Source organism: Macaca nemestrina, chromosome 7, assembly GCF_043159975.1.
Source record: "Macaca nemestrina isolate mMacNem1 chromosome 7, mMacNem.hap1, whole genome shotgun sequence".
In the NCBI taxonomy this organism is placed as follows: domain Eukaryota; kingdom Metazoa; phylum Chordata; class Mammalia; order Primates; family Cercopithecidae; genus Macaca; species Macaca nemestrina.
The window spans coordinates 49,684,451-49,706,032 of NC_092131.1; the positions used below are offsets into that span (position 1 = coordinate 49,684,451).

Genomic DNA, 21,582 nt, shown 5'->3' on the forward strand with positions numbered 1-21,582 from the left:
AAGTCCATTTCAACTTCCTTTTCTTCCTCAACACTCTCTCTAGTCTCTAGTAAAAATATAAAAAATTAGTCTCTAGTCTAGTATTTCCAATAAAATTTTCTTCTGAACTACATTGCCTTTAGGACTCTGAAATTTTTTAGAGATATCTGTATTTCACCTCCTTTATCTAAGTTTATTCTGTTTAGCTCAAGTTGAAAACTCATTTCCCCTAAACTTTTACTTAAAATTTTTATTTTTAAATTTATTTTTAATTTAATTTTCTGGGGGACAGTTTCAATATTGTTGCCCAGACTGGCATGCAATGGTGCCATCTTGGCTCACTGCAACCTCTGCCTCCTGGGTTCAAGTGATTCTTATGCCTCAGCCTCCGGAGTATCTGGGATTACAGGTGCCCACCACACCCAGCTAATTTTTTATTTTTCGTAGAGACGGGGTTTCGCCATGTTGACCAGGCTGGTCTTGAACTCCTGACCTCAGGTGATCTGCTCACCTTGGCCTCCCAAAGGGCTGGCATTACAGGGGTGAGCCACTGGATCCAGCAATTTTTTTGAAAGAGGGTCTCACTCTGTTGCCAGGATGGAGTGCAGAGGCATGATCCCCTGGGCTCAGATGATCCTCCCACCTCAGCCTCCTGAGTAGCTGAGACCATCGGTGTACACCATTGCATCAAGCTAATTTTTGTATTTTTTATAGAGACGGGGGTTTTGCCATGTTGCCCAGGCTGGTCTTGAATTTCAGAGCTCAAGTGATCTGCCCACCTCAGCCTCCCAAAGTGCTAGGATTATAGGTATGAGCCACTGCACCTGGCCTTCTCAAATGATTACTATCACTGCTGAATGTCTATAGTCCAAGTGACTAATCAGGGGCAAATAAGAAATTAAGTTTTCTGGAACTAAATAACAGTTTTTACATTATATAAATATACAAGTATTTATAGAATTAAGTCAAAATCTAAAAATATGTATACTTAATTGAAGAAACTACAGGCAGTCCTTGCTTTAGACCAGGAGTGCCCAATCTTTTGGCTTCTCTGGGTCACACTGGAAGAAGAATTGTCTTGGGCCACACATAAAATAACACTAACGATAGCTGATGAGAAAAAAAAAAAAAAAAAGAAAAAGAAAAAGGAAAAAGAAAAAGAAAAAAAACCCACACAAACAAAAAAACTCTCATGTTTTAAGAAAGTTTATGAATTTATGTTGAGCCACATTCAAGGCCATCCCGGGCTGCATATGGCCTGTGGGCCACGGGTTGGACAAACTTGCTTTAGACTGTAGCGTGTTAATAGAAACTCATGTATCTGGAAACGATATTCTTGCTTTGTAAACCAGCTACCATGGAGATGTACAAAGTAAGGACATGGTTCCTGTATGCATGTATTTCAGCTGACATGGTACCATGACTACCTATACAGATGCTCCTTTACTTATGATGCCATTATGTCCTGATAAACTCATCACAAACTGAAAATATCGTAAGTCGAAAAATGCGTTTAATACATCTAGCCTACTGAACATCACAGCTTAGCTTAGCCTACCTTAAACATGCTCAGAACACTTATATTAGCCTACAGTTGACCAAAATCATCTAACACGAAGTCTATTCTGTAATAAAGTCTAAAATATCTCATGTAATTTATTGAATACGCTGTACAATATTGGTTGATTAGTCTCATGGTTTCTTCGCTGCTTGATGTGGCTTGCCACCACTGCACAGTCTGATGAGAGAGTATCATACTGCATATCACTAGATCAGTAAAAAAAAAAATCAAAATTCAGGCCGGGTACAGTGGCTCACGCCTGTAATCCCAGCACTTTGGGAGGCCGATGCGGGTGGATCACAAGGTCAAGAGATCGAGACCATCCTGGCCAACATGGCGAAACCCCATCTCTACTAAAAATACAAAAATTAGCTGCACGTGGTGGCATGCATCTTTAATCCCAGCTACTTGGGAGGCTGGGGATGCTGAGGCAGGAGAATCGCTTGAACCCAGGAGGCGGAGGTTGCAGTGAGCCCAGATCGCACCACTGCACTCCAGCCTGGTGAAAAAGCAAGACTCCGTCTTAAAAAAAAAAAAAAAAAAAAAATCAAACTTCTAAGTATGGCTTCTACTGAATGCATATAGCTTTTGAACCATTTTAAATTAAAAAATATTGAAGTTGAACCACTGTAAGTTAGGAACTACCTGTACTATGATTTGAAAACGATCTCTCACCTCATTAACCCAGTATCTAGTTTCTAAAATGGGACTGGCTATGAGCATTGTACTAGGCCTTTAAATATCTGTACTTTGTTAACTTATATGGAAATGTTTATTCATCTGAACATACACTGAGGGCCTACTAGTATGCACTGTATCAGGAAGTACGTAGAGAATAAACATGGCCCCTGTTCTCAAGCAACCCATAGTCTGTTATAAAAGACAGACATAGGGTAAAATCAAGTATAGTCTGGTAAGTGCAATAAGAGAGTTATGTATCTGATCCAGGGCTAACAAAGGGATAACTCTATCCAATTCCACAATTCCAAAGGAGGTATCAGACAACCAAGAAGCGCAAGCCTGATTTTTAGTGTACTTGGTCCTGGCGACACTGGACAAAGCAGTATACCATGTAGGTACTTCTAGCACTAATACTACTAACCAAAGACAGTCCCAGGATTTCTCAGTGAGAGACCAGGACTCTTCTCACACTTCTTACACTTGCAGATACTCCCTTTCAGGAATCTGGCTAAATTCTTTAGGAACCATGGTGGCTTCATCTCAACGAACAGGCCAGAATTATACCAGCTTTTAGGAGTAGACAAGAACAAAGAAAAAACATGAACCAGGAGAGTACCAGTTAAGTAACGAATTAGGGAGATGACCAATCCAAAACCTGAGTGTATAATAAAATGACTGCTGAGAAGAGTCATAAAGTAAAACATTAAAGAGATGAGAAAGAAAGATGATACGGGAAATTCTAGAAAGCAGAACACAGACATATACAGATGTGAAACAGGAGTGGAAAGTTGTGAACTAAATAAGAATCTGAAGAAGAAAGAAGGCTATCATGTGATGCAACTGGAAATATAATGACTGAAAGTTGGTAAGATAGTCCTTTTCCCCTGAATTCAGCAATACATTGTAAAGAAAACAAAACAGTTAACATTCATGGAGCACTAAGTGCCAGGCATGATTCTAAGCATTTACATCTTAATACAAATATTATCACTACAGTAGTCCCTGCTTAGCCACAGCATAGTTCAATTACCCATGATCCAAAAATATTAAGATATTTTGAGAAAGACTACATTCATATAACTTTTATTACAATATATTGTTATAATTGCTGTATTTTATTATTATTGTTAATCTCTTACTGTGCTTAATTTATAAATTAAACTTTATTGTAGGTACATATGTATAGGAAAAATGATAGGATATATAGGATTCAGTACTATCTGAGGTTTCAGCATCCACTGGGGGTCTTGGAACACATCTCCAGCAGATGAGAGGGAACTACTGCATTATACAACACCTCTACAAAATAGGAACCGTATTTTTCCCAGTTTAGAGATGAGGGATTTGAGTCATAACAGAGCACACATCTAGTGTATAGAGAAACCCAGGAGCAGTCTGGCTCCAAATAAATACAGGGCAACTAGAGATATTAAACATGCCAGATTTTGTAAAAGACAACAAGAAAGGCAGCCCCCGACATTTAGGAATTTTCCTGGCACTATCCGTTGGGCCTTGGTGTTGCTTGGAGCTAGTCTGGCATGCATAGCTAGGCCACACTGTCCTGCTGTTGAAATATGAACAATTTCAAAGAGCATCAACATCAGACAAGTCCATTCTGTGATCATGATGTATCAAAACAAAAACAAGACCACTTCTTAATCGTGTCTGAACACAGAAAAAACAGAAACATTGTCCAAGTCACAAAAACGACCAAACAGCTTTTTTTTCTTGACTAATGTGAGTGATTGCTGTTTCTTTACCAGTTATAGTGTTACCTTGGTCTGTCTCTCCTTCTAGATAAGATGTATTAAGAAAACCAATTATAATTACCCCAGCTTCCTGACAGGATCCAATATGGAGCAAAATCCCTTTTTTTTTTTTCTTTTTTTTTTTTTAATAAGAGACAGGGTTTTGCTCCATCGTCCAGGCTGGAGTGCAGTGGCATGATCATAGCTCATTGCAGTCTCCAACTCCTGGGCTCCAGTGATCCTCTCACCTCAGCCTTCTGGGTAGCTGGGACTACAGGTACGTGCCACAATGCCAGGCTAATTTTTAATTTTAATTTTTTGTAGAGATGAGGGTCTAACTATGTTGCCAGGTCTGGTCTCGAACTCCTGGCCTCAAGCAGTCCTTCCGCCTCCACCTCCCAAAGTGCTGGTATTACAGGCACGAGCCACCATGCTCTGCCTTTCTTAAACCCTCCCCAAAATAATCTAATGGAATATCAAATCTAAGTTCTAACGTTCTGTTTTATTAATTAGTCGACTTAGAATTATTACAGTGCTTGACACAGGCTTGATTTCTGATTAATGAAACAAACAAACACTGCACAGTTGGAAGCTGGGGGCCTGGCTCCCTGCTCACATTCAGTAATATGTCTCCACAGAATTATGAATTGTTTTCCAAAGGTGGTGCCTTGAGCCTCTGTTGATTCATTTAACACCTTATTACTAAGGTGCCCTATGGTTTCCTTTGCTGTGTGTTCTCCCTCACTATAAATGAGTAATAAATGTAACTTGTTCTAACTACAGGTGTGATCCTGGTAGTCTCCGGCTAGAAGCATTGACACTGCCAGTATAACAGCAGGAATGTCAAAGTCTTGGAAAATTCAGAATCAAGGTGTGCTTTGTAAATATATACCATCATTTGCTTTCACTCTTCACAACATTAAGTTGATGTTCTATTTAACCACTGAAAAAATTTCAATAGTAAGAAAATACTTTCTTGCTTACCTGACATTCCATCCATAGTAATGTACCAAATATAAAACTTCTCCATCATCAATTTCAGTGCTTTTAATACTGGCTTCATAAATTTTCTGAGTCTTCCCTCGTCCGTATTTTACTTTCACTTTGGTTCCTGTTAGGCAGGGTTCCATGTCTTCCTCATCTTCCTCTCCCTCAGAGTCACATTTGCTTTCAGTTTCTTCCCTGCATTAAGTTATAATATTGATAATGCTACTAATAACTTAATGGAGAACAAAATATGCTAAAAGAATTCAACAGGTAGATTATTCACAACCTAAATATTACCTTAGTAACATATCAGTGGAGGAGGAGAAGAAGGAGGAGAAGGAGAAGATTTCTGTGGCCTACTTACTAAGGAATTTATTATGTGAAGGTGCACTGTACCCAAAGTAAATCCATACTTTTTAAAAGCCAATCAAGTCACAGCTAATGATGATCTGTAATCAAACAAATCACTTCTGACAAAACAAAATAAGAAAAATACGCTCTGAAAAAATTCTTTAGAATTCGTATTTAAGTGCCAGCTAACGATGATCTGTAATCAAACAAATCACTTTTGACAAAACAAAATAAGAAAAATATGCTCTGAAAAAATTCTTCAGAATTCATATTTAAGTGCCACCTTATATGTAAAAAAAGATCTAAGGATATTTTGTAACTTCCTGCAACTGAATTTTCTTAAATCTGCTTTACTACCACAATTAGAATAGTTCTTGGCAAGACTAGTTTTTTTAGTGGGCAAAATAATAAGCAAGGGCTATCTACCTTAGTAACCATGTAAACTAATTTATATTTTAAAGGTTTCCCAACCCTAACAAAGAAAAGAAATTTGAGTATTAGGTCACTTGCTGACACTGTAGGATAGCACCACAAGAACAAAGCTTTACATTTGTGTTGAATTCTATTTGTTTACTCATATTCCATCAGCTTTTCTTTGTATTGATAATCAGGTATAAAGATTAAAACAGGACAGTCTAAAAATACTTTTAATATTTTTATAACAAAACATTGTGTATCAATGCTGTAAAGACTCACAAGAGAACTGCATCAAAGATCATTCTAGTGTCACAAGCATTAAAAGCTCAACAAGTAGTATTGTTCTCTGTAATAAATATAGGGCATTATTTTGGTGACCCCTGGGGGTCCTGACATGAAGCTTTGACAGCCCATTTGCAGTGGGAATGTTTTCTCTTGGAGGACACCTTCCAATAATAGACTGATGAGGTAAATTCAAAACATTATGAGAAAAACTACTTAAAGATAATATTGTTCTTCATATTCAAGTCTGTGAAGTTTTCTCTAAAATAAACCTCCATTTACATAGCAGTTATAGTCTTTTTAAATCACATTTTTACATAGATGTATTATATGTTTTATATACATATTTCAATATACATATTTTGATGTTTTTCACACAAAGCTTCAAAGCTTTTCACAAAGCTTCAAACTATAATTAGGCCTTCCTTTTTTTTTGAGACAGAGTCTCACTCTGTTACCTAGGCTGGATGGAGTGCAACGATACAATCTTGGTTCACTGCAAGCTCCGCCTCCCAGGTTCACGCCATTCTCCTGCCTCAGCCTCCCGAATAGCTGGGAATACAGGTGCCCACCACCGCGCCTGGCTAATTTTTGTATTTTTAGTAGAGATGGGGTTTCACCGTGTTAGCCAGGATGGTCTTGATCTCCTGACCTCATGATCCGCCTGCCTCGGCCTCCCAAAATGCTGGGATTACAGGTGTGAGACACTGCGCCCGGCCAATCAGGCTCTACTTTTTAAGTGGTTCACCTTTGCTTAAATTTTTTTGTCCAAATATTTAAAATTCTATACTCATAGCATTATACTCAACTCCAATTATTTCCTCCTACTTTTCCTAATCCTAATTATATTTCATTACAGAACCTTTTCTTACTCACTAACCTAGTTCATACGTAATTGTGATAGCTCCTGTGCCTATTTGTATTAAATCAAATTACCTCTCCCATTCACTAATCATCCTATTTTTCCAAATATTTATTATCTCAATGGCAGGTCAGTTTTCCCAAATTTGGCTTAACAACTCAAATTTCTAGAAAAATTAACATCACATAATAATAGAAAAATAACTATAGAAGAGAGCTGGTATTACAAGTAAGTGTGTTATGTTGTTGCTCAGTTAAAATTCATTTTTAGTAGTGTCCTAAAATTAGTAAATCCATTTCTCAACGCTTACAGAAACAGCTAATACCTTGGTGAGAGACTACCTTGATCTTGCTGGACTGCCTAATCTCTGACTATTTTTAAGTCAGTTCAGTCCATACTTGTCTAATACATAGAAAAAAAGAATACAGGTTTTACTCAACAGTAAACAGGATGGACATTAAAAAATCTAAAATTTATTGTTGTGATGTGGGGCAAGAATGTATTTTCCAAACTAGAATCAGGGGTGCATGCCACTTAATCTAATACAATAACTTGAAAAAGAAAAATGTCTTAAAGCTAACACACAGAAACATCTGCTAGTACTGTGCACCCATGTGTTTGTTAGCTTTCCCACATTGTACCTTTTTTAAAATGGAATTTTTGCTGTCGCTGTTTCCTCTTGTCCACTTCCTCCATTTTTCTCCAGCTCCCTTCCCTGCTGTCAACTGCAGGACCTTTCTTTTGACTGGGTGGCGCAGCCTTCTTTGAGGCCACTGTTTAGGGCACAAGTGCTATTAAAATGGTGCGACCAGTATATTCTCCGATTCCGAAAGGCAATACACATCATCTTCACAATGTGTCTCACCTTCATTAGACAAGAGGAACGGAAGTCCCAATAAGAAAACATTCCCTTAAACCTGAATCTCTAAGCAGGAACAAAGCGCTGTTGTACCCCAGACAGGTGCTTCTGGAGAACAAACATAAGATAATGTACCTCTCTTGGCTTTTCTCTTCCTCTTCATCTGAATCTTTGTCAGAATCCTCCTGTTTTTTAATTTTCTTCTCTTTTTGCTTTGGTGTATTTTTTCTCCCCAGTAGTAGCTCATTTTCTTTTTTCTCTGCAGTTTCATAGTCATCATCTGCATCCTTATTTTCTGTATCATTGTCTTTTAATTTGTCTTCTGTTTTCTCTTCTTCGATTTCCTTTTTAATAGAATTTACATCTCGAGCAATTCTCCTTCGTCCCTAGTAGAGGTGATAAAAGCTTTAAAATAGCTATCACTATAAAGGGGAAAAAAGCAGGAAAAAACATCTTTTCCTTTAACCTTCACAGCAATGACTCTGGCTTGAAACACGGCCCTGAAAACCAACTCAAAGGTACATTTCTCTTCCTTTTGAAAGTAAAAGAATAACTAATATAAATTACTTAATTATGTCCAGGTCTACTTTGGCTACATACTACTTAAGAAATATCTGTCAGAATCTGTTTGAATGAAAAAAGGAAACAACAACAAAAAAGAAATAAAAGTTGTCTCCTTTGTTTACTACGTCATTTTATCTCACTTTTATTCTCAACTATAATAAAAATTTAAAATAAATTATCTAATGTTAATGATAAAACGTAACAATAATAAAGCAAATCCCCTGAATTTTGCTTCTTTAAAAGCTCTGTGGTCTCTAATTCTACAGCTTAGTAAGACAAAATTTACATTGTCACTGTATTTGTGGATGACTACATTTTAAAAGGACTGAATTGCATAAATGGCAAAAAAAGTGAGGAGACTTCTTTGAATGAGTATCTGGAGAGTTCGCTGGGCCAACAGCAATATGTTTTACCCCTACTAGCTTCTATCTAGCCCACTGAATGCTGAAGTGACCATGACTGGTGAGCAATTTCACTATCTCCTAGGTTCTATTTCAAGACAACTTTTATACACTGGCAGAATTCTCCTCTTCTTGGAATAAAGCAGATAAACAGCCGGCAACTTAGGGAGCATTAGGATACAATTAATATCTCAGTAAGCAAATGTTTTCCCTAGTTGCTGGCTATGTGCTATTTACACTTCAAAGGCAGGAAAAGAAGAAATTTTTTTCTATCATAAAGCACTAGCATGCAAGTTCCAAGATGGCACTTCCATCTCCTCAGATCTACACAGTGGCTGGCACATAGCAGGTGTTTTTGTTTTTGTTTTGAGACAGAAGCTCACTGTGTCGCCAGGCTGGAGTGCAGTGGTGTGATCTCAGCTCACTGCAACCTCTACCTCCCAGGTTCAAGCGATTCTCCAGCCTCAGCCTCATGAGTAGCTGGGACTACAGGCGCACGCCACCACGCCCAGCTAATTTTTGTATTTTTAGTAGAGATGGGGTTTCACCATGTGGCCAGGATGGTCTTGATCTCTTGACCTCGTGATCCGCCCGCCTCGGCCTCCCAAAGTGCTGGGATTACAGGCATGAGCCACCGCGCCCGGCCTAGCAGGTGCTTTTAAAATATCTGTAGGTAAGGCCGGGCGCGGTGGCTCAAGCCTGTAATCCCAGCACTTTGGGAGGCCGAGACGGGCGGATCACGAGGTCAGGAGATCGAGACCATCCTGGCTAACACGGTGAAACCCCGTCTCTGCTAAAAAATACAAAAAACTAGCCGGGCGCAGTGGCGGGCGCCTGTAGTCCCAACTACTCGGGAGGCTGAGGCAGGAGAATGGCGTGAACCCGGGATGCGGAGCTTGCAGTGAGCTGAGATCCGGCCACTGCACTCCAGCCTGGGAGGCAGAGCCAGACTCTGTCTCAAAAAAAAAAAAAAAAAAAAAAAATATCTGTAGGTAAATGAATGAAAACAACTGCTATAAAACTTGGGTCTGTATGCCTTTTTCCCAGAAGTACCATTTTTATTTATTTATTCAATTTTTTGAGATGGAGTCTCGCTCTATCACCTAGGCTAGAGTGCAGTGGTGCGATCTTGGCTCGCTACAACCTCTGCCTCCTGGTTTCAAGTGATCCTCCTGCCTCAGCCTCCTGAGTAGCTGGGACTACAGGTGAGAAATGCCATTTTTAGAAGCCTGGCTTATATATGTGGATAAGTGATAAGGATATTTTTACAAGCAAATGTATTACAGCACTTTTTAAAATAGTAAAAAATTGGGAGAAAATTTAGGAGAATGTAAATTTATGGTTCATCTATACTAGACAGCACATTGCAGATATTTTATGTAGGACGAGGAAGGTTTTTAGGTAATGACAAGAAAGTATGTCCACAATACATACAATAAAATATTATTCACCTTTAAAAAGGAAGGAAATTCTGACACGTGCTACAACATAATGTCTTGCAGATATTATGCTGAGTGAATAAGCCAGTACAAAAAAACAAACACTGTATGATTTCACTTATATAAAGATACCTAGAATATCAAATTCATAGGTACAGAAAGTAAAATTGTGGTTGCTAGGGGTTGGGGGAAGAATGAGGAGTTACTGTTTAATGGGTACAGAATTTCAGTTTTGCAAGGTAAAAATGTTCTGGAACTTGATGGTGGTGATGCTTATGCAACAGTGAGAATGTACTTAATGCCAATGAAATGTACACTTGAAAAGAGTTAAGGTGGCAAATTTTATGTTATATGTACTTACCACAATTTAAAAAAAAATTAATAAAAGAAAAGAAAACCAATTTGGAAACTTCATGACATTCACTAAAAGATTCCATTTACTACATGAAAGAATGAACAGTTTTAACAACTGGTTTCTGGACTATAAGACAAAGAAATTTCACATTCTTTTTCATTAAATATGATTCCACCAAAAAATAAGACATATTATACTAATTAAACTTCTTTGATGGTGCGGTAAATTCCTTTCTCTTTCTAAAACTTGATAAATCCTACTATGTAAACATTACTGGACACTGATCCAAATGCTAGATGACAATTCCTAAACAGACTTTATATATTAAAGGAAAGAAGGAGCAGAGTTGGAAGATACAACCAGCGTACATGTACACATCACTAGAGCCACACAGTGTGCTATAAAGTTACAGAGAAAGACAAGATACCATCTAGTTCAGGGCACAGGCACTATAAAGAGGTGATTCGTTTATTCAGCATCTATTTAATAAGCCTTTATTACGTGCCAGGCACTATTCTAAATGCCTGGGATCTGTCAATAAACGAAATAAACACTAATCCCTGACCTCGTGGAGTGTAATTCTTGTGTAGAGTGGCGCAAAATAGATAATCACAATAAACAGAATAAGTAAATTACAAATAGGAGCAACATTACAGGGACTGAGAGTTCTAAAGAGAGGAGGCAGGTTACAATTTCAGATAAGGTGACCGAGATAGCCTTCAATGAGGTGATACTTTAGCAAAAGACTTGGAAAAGGAATATCTGAGATTCATCCCAGATGAGAATGACTTGATCGAACATAAACAGAAAACAGAAGGAAGGGTTTTCAGGTAGAGAAAATAATATACAATATATTTAGAAAAAAGTAGTTAGCTAAGCAGCATTAAATACTGGAAAATAAGCTAGGTTCACTGTAGTACTTTTGTGTATATATGAAAATGGCTATAATAAAAAATTTTAAGTAATACTTAAACCAGATAAAACTAGTATTAAGAACTCACTCTCGGAGATTTTAATTCTATCTCTTCTCTTTCACTTTCACTGTTTGAATCAATATTTTCCTCAGGTTCACTCTTCACTTCTGTTAAAGGCATTTCTTGATCTAATTTGAGAGCCTCTTCCATTGATTCTTCTAAGTCTTTTTTTTCCTCTTTTACTTTTGGTTCATGGTGATGAATAGTTCTGAACTGAATATTTGCCGAACGGCAGTACTCCTCAAAACCATACAGATACCTAAACAAACAATATTTCATTTAAGAAATCTTACAGTCTTTGCATTTAACTTGAATTCACATGTTATTAAACACATTTTTAAAAAGTAAAGCCCAGTAATTAAAAAAAAATTTTGTGTTGCTATTTTCTGTGTTACTATTTTCTTGGTGTTTTAGATAGAATTATAAACAGAAAAACTGATCATAAAATGCTGTCCTGAGGCGTCTCAGCTTGTGATAACTAAACATAACTATCCTAAGTTTTGATATGAAGGCTGTTCACCCCAAAAGATGTAGCTCTATAATATGTATCATAATCGCAGACACTGTCTGCGTCTTGCTTTTGGAAAGGAAATCAGGACAACATAAGAAATGGAGTAAAGAAGATTTGATGCAATGAAATAACTTTCAATCACAAGTATCTGTCAACCTAAACCTTTTTATACACTTTCTCTAACTTTAATGTTCCTAGATTGATGTATTCTTGTTAACAAAGTAAATGGAAAATATTTCCTATAAATATATATTCTTTGATGAATAAACTATACTACTTACTTTCTATAAGCAGTTTTTACATTGTAGGAAGCAGCTGAATTCAAAATAGGAATGCCAAGGTCCATATAAATTTGCTTCCATACAGCACCACTATCAATCTGGAAAATTAAGTTTTTATGTTAACATTTGCAAAGGGAATTAATCTTTTTTTTTTTTTTTTTTTTTTTTTTTTGAGACAGGGTCTCACTCTGTTGCCCAGGCTGGAGTGCAGTGGCGCAATCAGGGCTCACTGCAGCCTCGACTTCCTGGGCTCAAGTGATCCTCCCACCTCAGCTTCCCGAGTAGTTGGGACCACAGGCATGCGACACCACACCTGGCTAATTTTTGTTGAGATAGGGTTTCGCCATGTTGCCCAGGCTGGTCTCGAACTCCTGAGCTCAAGCAATCCACCCCGCCTCAGCCTCCCAAAATGCTGGGATTACAGGTGTGAGCCACCATGCCTGGCCAGGAAATAATCTTTACCCTAATATTCTATGTTCATTAAGGAAATGTATTTATTATCCAATGTGCATATAATGCAATATAAGATAATTTACCTTTTTATGACACCAATACATGTTTCAAATAGCAATGTTATACTTACATTGTCACATCCACCCTGATGATAAACCAGTCTGAAGAGTTTGAAGAGATTGAGATCTTTATAGCCCAAAACAGGTGGTTTGTTGATTGGAGTACCTTTTCAATGTAAGTAGGTAGAAATAAAATGTTTATTCAAATGAGAAATACTAATTTGAAAACAAAGCTGTCAACTTCTAATTTCCCAAATTTCATTAATTAGAGGCACATATTTAAAGAGCCTTAAACAATGTAAGACAACATAAGATATGCTCTCCATTATTTATATAGCCTTTGTGGGGAACTTCAGATTTTAGGTGTTATACTTCTAAAACTAATAAAGCCACCTCTTTAACTGTGAATGAATTGAGTAAAACTAAACACTACATGGTGTGGCCAACAATGTTGCTGGTTCAAGAAGCTTGGGCGTAGGGCTGGGTGCAGCGGCTCACACCTGTAACCCCAGCACTTTGGGAGCCTAAGGCAGGAAGATCACTTGGGCTCAGGAGTTTGAGACCAGCCTGGGCAACATGGCAATATCCTGTCTCTACAAAAATTAAAAGGAAAACATTAGCTGAGTGTGGTGGTGTGCACCTGTGGTCCCAGGTACTCGGGAGCCTGAAGTGGGAGGATTGCTTGAGTCCAGGAAGTGGAGGCTGGAGGGAGCCATATTCATGCCACTGCACTCCAGCTTGAGTGACAGAGCAAGACTCTGTCTCAAAAAAAAAAAAAAAAAAAAAAAAAAAAAAAAAGTTTAGGCATAAACAAACACAATAGAAAAGATAAGATTTACACCCTGGTTCCATTTTCACTGCTTTGACACAAATGTTAAGACTGTTAGCAGTAATCTGAAGGATGATTTCTGAAGGCCACACAGAATGTTTAGGACCAATTTATCTTAAGATTTTCCAGGACTAACAAATGCCAAGGAGTAGGATGGTTTATAATTGTTCTATTATTCTACCTATATTAGAAATCTCATCCTTTTCAGATAACTATTGGTCTCCTATTATGTTTAATTTGCTGAGAACAAGGATCAGGCTAGTTTATCTAGTTTATTTACCACAAATACAGCATTAGCAATTAGTGGATATGCAGATTAACATTATAACTGGTCACTTTCTATTTCTAAAATATCAGAATATTCTTTAGTTTATAAGTGACAGGGAAAACTAAATTGTATTAAAATACTTTCTCACTTGTTTCTATGTAAAATAGGTATTAACAGTTTAATTCCAAATATTTTACTACTGTCAGGTGTAACTGATTCTAGGATTTATTTAAAATCCAAAAACTAGACAGGCATGGTGGTTCACAGCTGTAATCTCAGCACTTTGGGAGGCAGAAGTAAGAGAATCACTTGAGGCCAGGAGTTTGAGACCAGCCTGGGCAATATGGCCAAACCTGTCTCTACAAAAAATAGAAAAATAAAAAATTAGCTGAGTATGGTGGCACATGCCTGTAGTCCCAGCTACTCGAGAGGCTGAGGCAGGAGGATCACTTGAGCCCAGGAGGTCAAGGCTGCAGTAAGCCAGGAGCAAATCACTGCATTCCAGCCTGGGCATCAAAGCAAGAACCTGTCTCAAAATAAATAAATAAATTATAAAATCCAAAACTGTTTATCTGCAATACTAACAAAAACAATGCATATACCTAGAATGTAAACATGTAAAATAAATGACTACTTTAAAATAATGAGCATGAAAATACCTCTGTCTTCCATAAACTTATAAAGCTGCTGGAGGAAGTTGTCCCTCTCTTCAGGATCAAGTTCTTCCTCAGGCTGTAAAGATAAAATATATAAATGTATGGCGCAGTGAACTGGAAAAGATACATGTCTTCTTTTACTTTTGTGAACCCAATGTAAAGTCATCAAATTTTAATAAAGCTGAAAAATCTGAATTTTCTCAATATCCTACAATGCCAGATTTTAAGTCATATTTATGAAGATATAAAATGTCTACCCTTCACTCCATTTACCAGTCTAACTCTACCTTTGAGTATCACTGTAAGGACTAAGATTAGCCAAGAGGAAAACATTCAGGAATAAAATGGGAGTGTTATGTTTTCACCTCACCTGTTATTTTTTTTTAAGCCCATTAAAAATACTATGTGGCCCACGCAAATATACTGGCAGATGAGCACAATCATGACACATGTTCATTATATCATATATTTATATCTAAAAGTAACTTTCATATAAATATGATAGGTTTTGTTATTGTCAGATGAATATAAACCAGGGATTGCAAAGTCACAGTAGCAAAGGATTTTTGTTTAGATGGCACAATGTTTTAAAGAAATCTGAATACATTTAAGTGAGTCATATACATTCTATTTTACCCCAGACCTCATCACCCCCTCATCTCACAATAACCTGGTTTTCTCTTTTGCCTTTCTAGTATGGCCCCTTTGGTTGACTTTGCAACACCTAAAAATAAGATAACGAAATAATTCCAGAAGTAATTCTTAGGGAAGGAAACAAGATACATAATTACTGATTTAGCTTCTTTAAAAATTCTTAAAGTTTAGCAATACTACAGAGAAACAAAACACTGATATGTTTCCTCCATATAAATGATCATAACTCAGAGTATTACTCTCCTCTGTTCTAAAAGAGCTCAGAATCTTTTTTTTTTTTTTTTTTTTTTTTTTTTTTTTTTTTTTTAAGATGGAGTTTTGCTCTTGCTGCCTAGGCTGGAGTGCAATGGGACGACCTCAGCTCACTGAAGCCTCTGCCTCCTGGGTTCAAGCAATTCTGCTGACTCAGCCTCCTGAGTAGCTGGGACTACAGCAGTGTGCCACTACACCTGGCTAGTTTTTTTGTATTTTTAATAGAGATGGGTCTCACCATTTTGGCCAAGCTAGTCTCGAACTCCTGACCTCAGGTGATCCGCCCACCCCAGTCTCACAAAGTGCTGGGATTACAGGCGTGAGCCACAGCACCCGGCCTGGATTTTTGTCTTTACAAAGCCATATTCAAAACAAAGGCAATGCTCAAGCAATAAATGTTGAGTCTTTGGTGTCCAGAGGGCAAGAGGCACTTTAAAATTGTGTTATCTAATAGCTGATAATATAGCCAGGATCAATAAGTATGTAGTTGATTAAAATATATAATAAAAAACCATGAGACAATCAAGAGAAAGGGAGTGAGATCTTTTATTACATTCTTTTTTCTTTTAGTACATTCATTCATAATGATTTATAACACTAAAATACTTCTACCAAATATGAAGAAATTTAAATCTAAGTTCTAACATGTGTCCAAAATCAGCAGTTTACAAAGTTAATAATCACTATAAAGTAGTTAGTAGGGGTGATTACTTAAAGCTCAAATTAAGAGACGGCAGTTTTTTCCCCATGTGAATTTAAAAATATTGCTTTTACAAAGTTAACTGCCAATGAATTAACTCAAGAAAAAAAGTAATTCAATAGCCCAAGAACCACTTCACGCATTAATTTTAAGAACTTCTAGTATGGGGAAAAAAAAATCAAAACCAAAAACCACTTATGCCAGACTGGCTCTATGCTTTGCCTGTGCCCTGTAATCATAATATTCTCTTTTTCAGACGAAAACTTCATTCCAGTATATTTTTTTTAAAGACAATCTTGCTGTCACCCAGGCTGGAGTGCAATGGCACAATCTCAGCTCACTGCAACCCTCTGCCTCCCAAGTTCAAGTGATTCTCCTTCCTCAGGCTCCTGAGTAGCTGGGATTACAGGCATGCACCACCACACCTGGCTAATTTTTGTATTTTTAGTAGAGACTGGGTTTCGCCACATTGGCCAGGCTGGTGTCAAACCCTTGACCTCAGGTGATCCACCCACCTTGGCCTCCCAAAGTGCTGGGATTACAGATGTGAGCCACTACACCCAGCCTCATTCCAGTATTTATGATGCTACAGAATTCAGGGATCCCTTCTGTATCCAATATATGTAAAAGCAATTCTTTAAAAAGGCAGTAATTTAAAATCAAAGTTGCTCCCCAATACAAGTAAACAAAATCAACTCATCAACTGAAAAATTAGGTTGTACCCAACATTTGATAAATTTTTAATGTTAAGAATACATTTTTATAGATAAAATTTGATTTATGTGTATTTTATTTAAAAGTTAGTGGGTAACCAAGAGTGCTTTAGGTTTCATGAGAAACTATGGCCAAAAAATTGTAGTTTTGGTACAGTTAAACAAGACATAAATGAATAAAGAATTCTACTTACAGACATATGCCTTGAGGGGAAATTTATTTTCTACCAAGAATAAATAAAAGATGATGCTATAAACAAAGTTTTAAACTTATCTGATGTTTCTGTGAAACTTAAAATTGCTTCTCTTACAATAAGCCACTCCTCATAATTATTCTTGAAAATAGCCTTGCTGCTAGTCACCTTGCAGTAAAACTGCATACGCTAGAAAATGCTTCCAATGAGAAGAATGTGCCTTTATGACTTTGTATGGGGCTCTTAATTGCTATCACGGTTTGCTTTCTCTATCCATGGCATTTTCATAGCAATTTCCCTCCTGGTCAAGGCCTGGGACTGTTGCATCTTTCAAGGGTTTTGGAGTGCGAGAGGGTTATAAGAATGGGAGGTAGAGGTCCACTAGACCATGCTGAGGAGACTTCTTCCCTTCATTTAGTCATTTACATTTATACATAAGAATAACTATGTACCCAGTAAAATGCCAGAGATCGAAGAGTCACATTCATGATCATAATTTCAAGAAATTTCCAATTTATTTAGTATTAGTATATACTGCCTAGTATTATAAGTAGTTGTATATCTATCTACACTACTAGATTGTGAATTTTCTGACTTTAGGCACATGTCTTCAGATTAAGCTCAAACATCTACTGATGGTTACCATGAATCAGAGATTGTTCAAAAGTACTGTGGATTAAAATGAGAACACATGGTTCCTTTCTATTTTTGCTGCTCTGAGTTTGGCAGGAGGTGTAGAAAGGTAAAAGAAGCCAATATAACACGATGTGATAAGTGTTGTAAAATACATAAAAGAATACAGGAGGAGCAAGTGAGGAAATGAATGGTTCTCCTTGAGATGAACTGGCAGTGGTAGTATTAGGCAGCTTCAAAATATAAATAGTAGACAGCCCTGGTGCTAGAGCAAACAGCATAAGCATGCGACTGACAAAGGCAGGCTGGGATTAGGAAAGGACTCTATAATAGTATGCTAAAGAATCAAAACTTGATACTGTGGTTAGATGTGAAATTTGAGACAGGGAAAGATAATTAGATCAGATTTGTATATTTAAAATTTCTCAGCCAAGAATGAGTTTGATGGATTGGAAGGGAAAAGGAAGCCATTATAACAGTCCACAAGGAAGAGAATGCATGCCCGAATTAGTCTTGCCAGCTGGGATGGAAAGTTCACCTCTTCGCATGAAAGGAAGAGGGGGAGAGAGAGAGAGAGAGAGAGACAGACAGACAGACAGACAGACTGATGGAGGGATGGGGAGAGGGAGAGAGAAGGGAAGAGGGAAGAAGAGAGAACCACTGTGCCTGGCTTACTCATAACTTTACCACTAATGACTGGCATTTAGTTTAGACACTCATGTGAATGAAAATGGTATCTGTGCAAATGAATTGTGTAGAGTTTTCTTGTTTCACATTCATTGAGTATGAGAGCTAAGATTTATGATAATATAAATGCAAGAGTCAGGGAAAGAGGAAATAAGAATAGTTGAGGATGTTCTAAGACACAGTTGGGGCGGGCGTGGTGGCTCACGCCTGTAATCCCAGCACTTTAGAAGGCCAAGGCAGGCAGATTACCTGAGGTCAGGAGTTTGAGACCAGCCTGGCAAACATGGTGAAGTCCCGTCTCTACTAAAAATACAAAATTAGGCCGGGTGCAATAGCTCATGCCTGTAATCCCAGCACTGTGGGAGGCCGAGATGGGCAGATTGCCTGAGCTCAGGAGTTCAAGACCAGCCTGGGCAATACGGTAAAACCCCGTCTCTACTAAAATACAAAAAATTAGCCGGGTGTGACCGCATGCACCTGTAATCCCAGCTACTCAGGAGGCTGAGACAGGAGAATCACTTGAACCAAGGAGGCGGAGGTTGTAGTGAGCCGAGATTGTGCCACTGCACTCCAGCCTGGGCGACAGAGCAAGACTCCGTCTCAAAAAAAAAAACAAAAAACAAAACAAAATTAGCTGGGTATGCTGGCGTGCAGCACCCGTAATCCTGGCTAAGACTGCGCCACTGCACTCCAGCCTGGGCAAAATGAGCGAGACTCCGTCTCAAAAAAAAAGAAGAAAAAAAAAATGACACAGGTGGTTATGGCCCATGACTTGCTGGCATTCACCTTGTCCCTTGTCCAAATATATTAATCAGAAAATGAATGATTATGCATTGGAAATGGCACAAATTCTAGTAAACAGACTTCTTACCATTTTAGTGGGATGGGAAACTGATATGGTTTGGCTCTGTGTCCCCATCCAAATCTCATGTTGAATTGCAATCCCAAATACTGGGGGAGGGAACTGGTGGGAGGTGATTGGATCATGGGGGCAGATTTCTCCCTTGCTGTTCTCATGATGGTGCGGTCTCATGAGATCTGGTTGTTTGAAAGTGTAGAGCACTTCCCCCTTTGCGCTCTCTCGCGCTCACTCTCTCTCTCTCTCTCTCTCTCTCTCTCCTGTTGCCACATGAAGATGTGCTTGCTTCCCCTTCACCTTTTCTCCTCATTATAAATTTCCTGAGGCCTCCCCAGCCGTGCCTCCTGTACAGCCTGTGGAACTGTGAGTCAATTAAACCTCTTTCTTTATAAAATACCCAGTCTAATGTAGTTCTTTATGACAACGTGAGAACAGAGTAATACAGAGACAAATGCAATTCGAAAAATAAGATCATATCTTATTTTTGTAGGAGCTATTAACTTTCTTAGCTAGAAACTCTACTTTCCAATACACATTAGGAAGGTGGACAGTGTCCAAATTGTCAAAATATGTCAGTAAAAGATGATGAACTTTACCCAAAGCTCCTCAGACCCATGTAACCTGTACACAGTTCTAACTGGTGGCTTGGGATAGTTTCCTAGCGTATAACATATTGGAGCCACAAAAATTGACATTTTTAAAGTGAGGAAAGGTATAACTAAACTTGATCTTTGTGGTTTCCCTGTACTGTGTTTTGTATGTAACAGTACATATTATTGATGGGTATTCTCAGGTTTCAAGAACCCCTATGGGAATCCCTTAGATTTTTGGTCAGGTGCAGTGGCTCTTGCCTGTAATCCCAGCACTTTGGGAGGGCCAGGCAGGAGGATCACTTGACCCTAGGGGTTTTAGACCAGGCTGGGCAACAGAGCAAAACCTTGACTCTATAAAAAAAAAAATAATAATAATAAATTAGCTGGGTATGGTGGTGCGTGCCTTTAATCCTAGCCCCGCTACTCAGGAGGTTAAGGTGGGAGGATGGCATATGCCTGGGAGGTTGAGGCTGCAGTGAGCTATAATCACCACTTACTCCAGATGTCTTCCCTCTGGTGTTTTCCCTTTGAATTCATTATCCATAAACATCTTTATAAAACATAGGTGGTTCCTGCTGGTAACCCTTTATTGGCTTTCAGCACCTTCAGGACGAGGTCTGGGTTTTTCATCACAGGCCTTTAGAAGTCTGCCCCATCATGATTTGACCCGTGCCCACCTCTTTGTTCCTACAAATACCTGTTGAATTTTTAAAATCTCAGCTGTTGTCACTTATTTTCTGAGTTTTTAAAACTTTCATTTTATCTTTCCTATTATACTTAATACTAACAAAGGGAATGGGCAACACAAAGGCAATATTCAATGTAATATCAACAGCAGCTTCTGAACAATATCTAAGTGGCAGCAGGGGAGATGTAAGAAGTCCCATATCGTGGAAGGGAGAATAAAGAAGTGTAAGTGGAACAAAATACAAACAAGGAGCACTGAAAATCAAGAACTTTTACTACAAGTGACAGAAAACTATACCAAGATGACTTAAGCAAAAAATAATTTATTTTATAAACTCACAAAATTATGCAAGAAATTGAGATTGCCTACAGAGTACACAGCCTGAGAAAACAGATACTATAAAGGGAAGTTAGATATCTTATCCCTTAGTTCCCCCCGCCAAGGTGAACTTTCTAGAACCTTATAACAAATTTCCCACCACCTTGTTTCAAAGAGTAATTTGCTACAACAATTACATAACCCATATTCATTCATTTAATGAAGGTTTAATATCAGCTAAGCAAGCTCTGTGTTGATAGCTGTTAGCTACACATACTGGTAGGAAAAGGAAAAAACAAAAACCCTGAAATCCCCTGCTTTCACAGATCTTACAATCTAGAGGAGGAGAGAACATTTTCTTAAAAGCCTGTAAAAAATTCTGAAACCTCTCTAAACCTTGGTTTTCTTAATTTTTTATATATATATATATATATACACACACACAAAGATATATATATACACACACACAAATATATATATAAAGAGAAGGTTCTAGGAGATTTATTGTAAGGTTCTAGAAAGTTCACTTTGGGGCTGGGCGCAGTGGCTCACGCCTATAATCCCAGCACTTTGGGAGGCCAAGGTGGGCAGATCACTTGAGGCCAGGAGTTCGAGACCAGCCTGGCCAACATGGTGAAACCTTTTCCCTACTAAAAGTACAAAAATTAGCTGGGCATGGTGGCGCATGCCTGTAATTCCAGCTACTGGGAAGGGTGAGGCATGAAAACCATCTGAACTTGGGAGGCGGAGATTGCAGTGAGTGGAAATCATACT

General features: G+C 38.1%; 2 protein-coding genes across 5 annotated transcripts in view; one reads left to right on the plus strand and one right to left on the minus strand.

Moving 5' to 3' along the window:
* LOC105473619 (translocase of inner mitochondrial membrane 9) overlaps positions 1-4,957 on the plus strand; it is a 61,602-nt gene extending 56,645 nt beyond the window's left edge. Inside the window, exon 10 of the transcript XR_011625839.1 lies at positions 4,753-4,957. The gene's annotated coding sequence lies outside the window, so the exon portion shown is untranslated. The remainder of the gene's footprint in view (positions 1-4,752) is intronic.
* Positions 1-21,582, minus strand: part of LOC105473622 (AT-rich interaction domain 4A) — a 75,608-nt gene that overhangs the window by 15,041 nt on the left and 38,985 nt on the right. For all 4 annotated transcript variants that reach the window (XM_011727491.2, XM_011727489.2, XM_011727490.2 and 1 more), the window contains 6 exons: positions 14,521-14,593; positions 12,836-12,930; positions 12,253-12,350; positions 11,488-11,719; positions 7,863-8,113; positions 4,954-5,151 (listed from right to left, as the gene is read on the minus strand). In XM_011727491.2, coding sequence (XP_011725793.1) covers positions 4,954-5,151; positions 7,863-8,113; positions 11,488-11,719; positions 12,253-12,350; positions 12,836-12,930; positions 14,521-14,593 — 947 coding nt within the window. The remainder of the gene's footprint in view (positions 1-4,953; positions 5,152-7,862; positions 8,114-11,487; positions 11,720-12,252; positions 12,351-12,835; positions 12,931-14,520; positions 14,594-21,582) is intronic.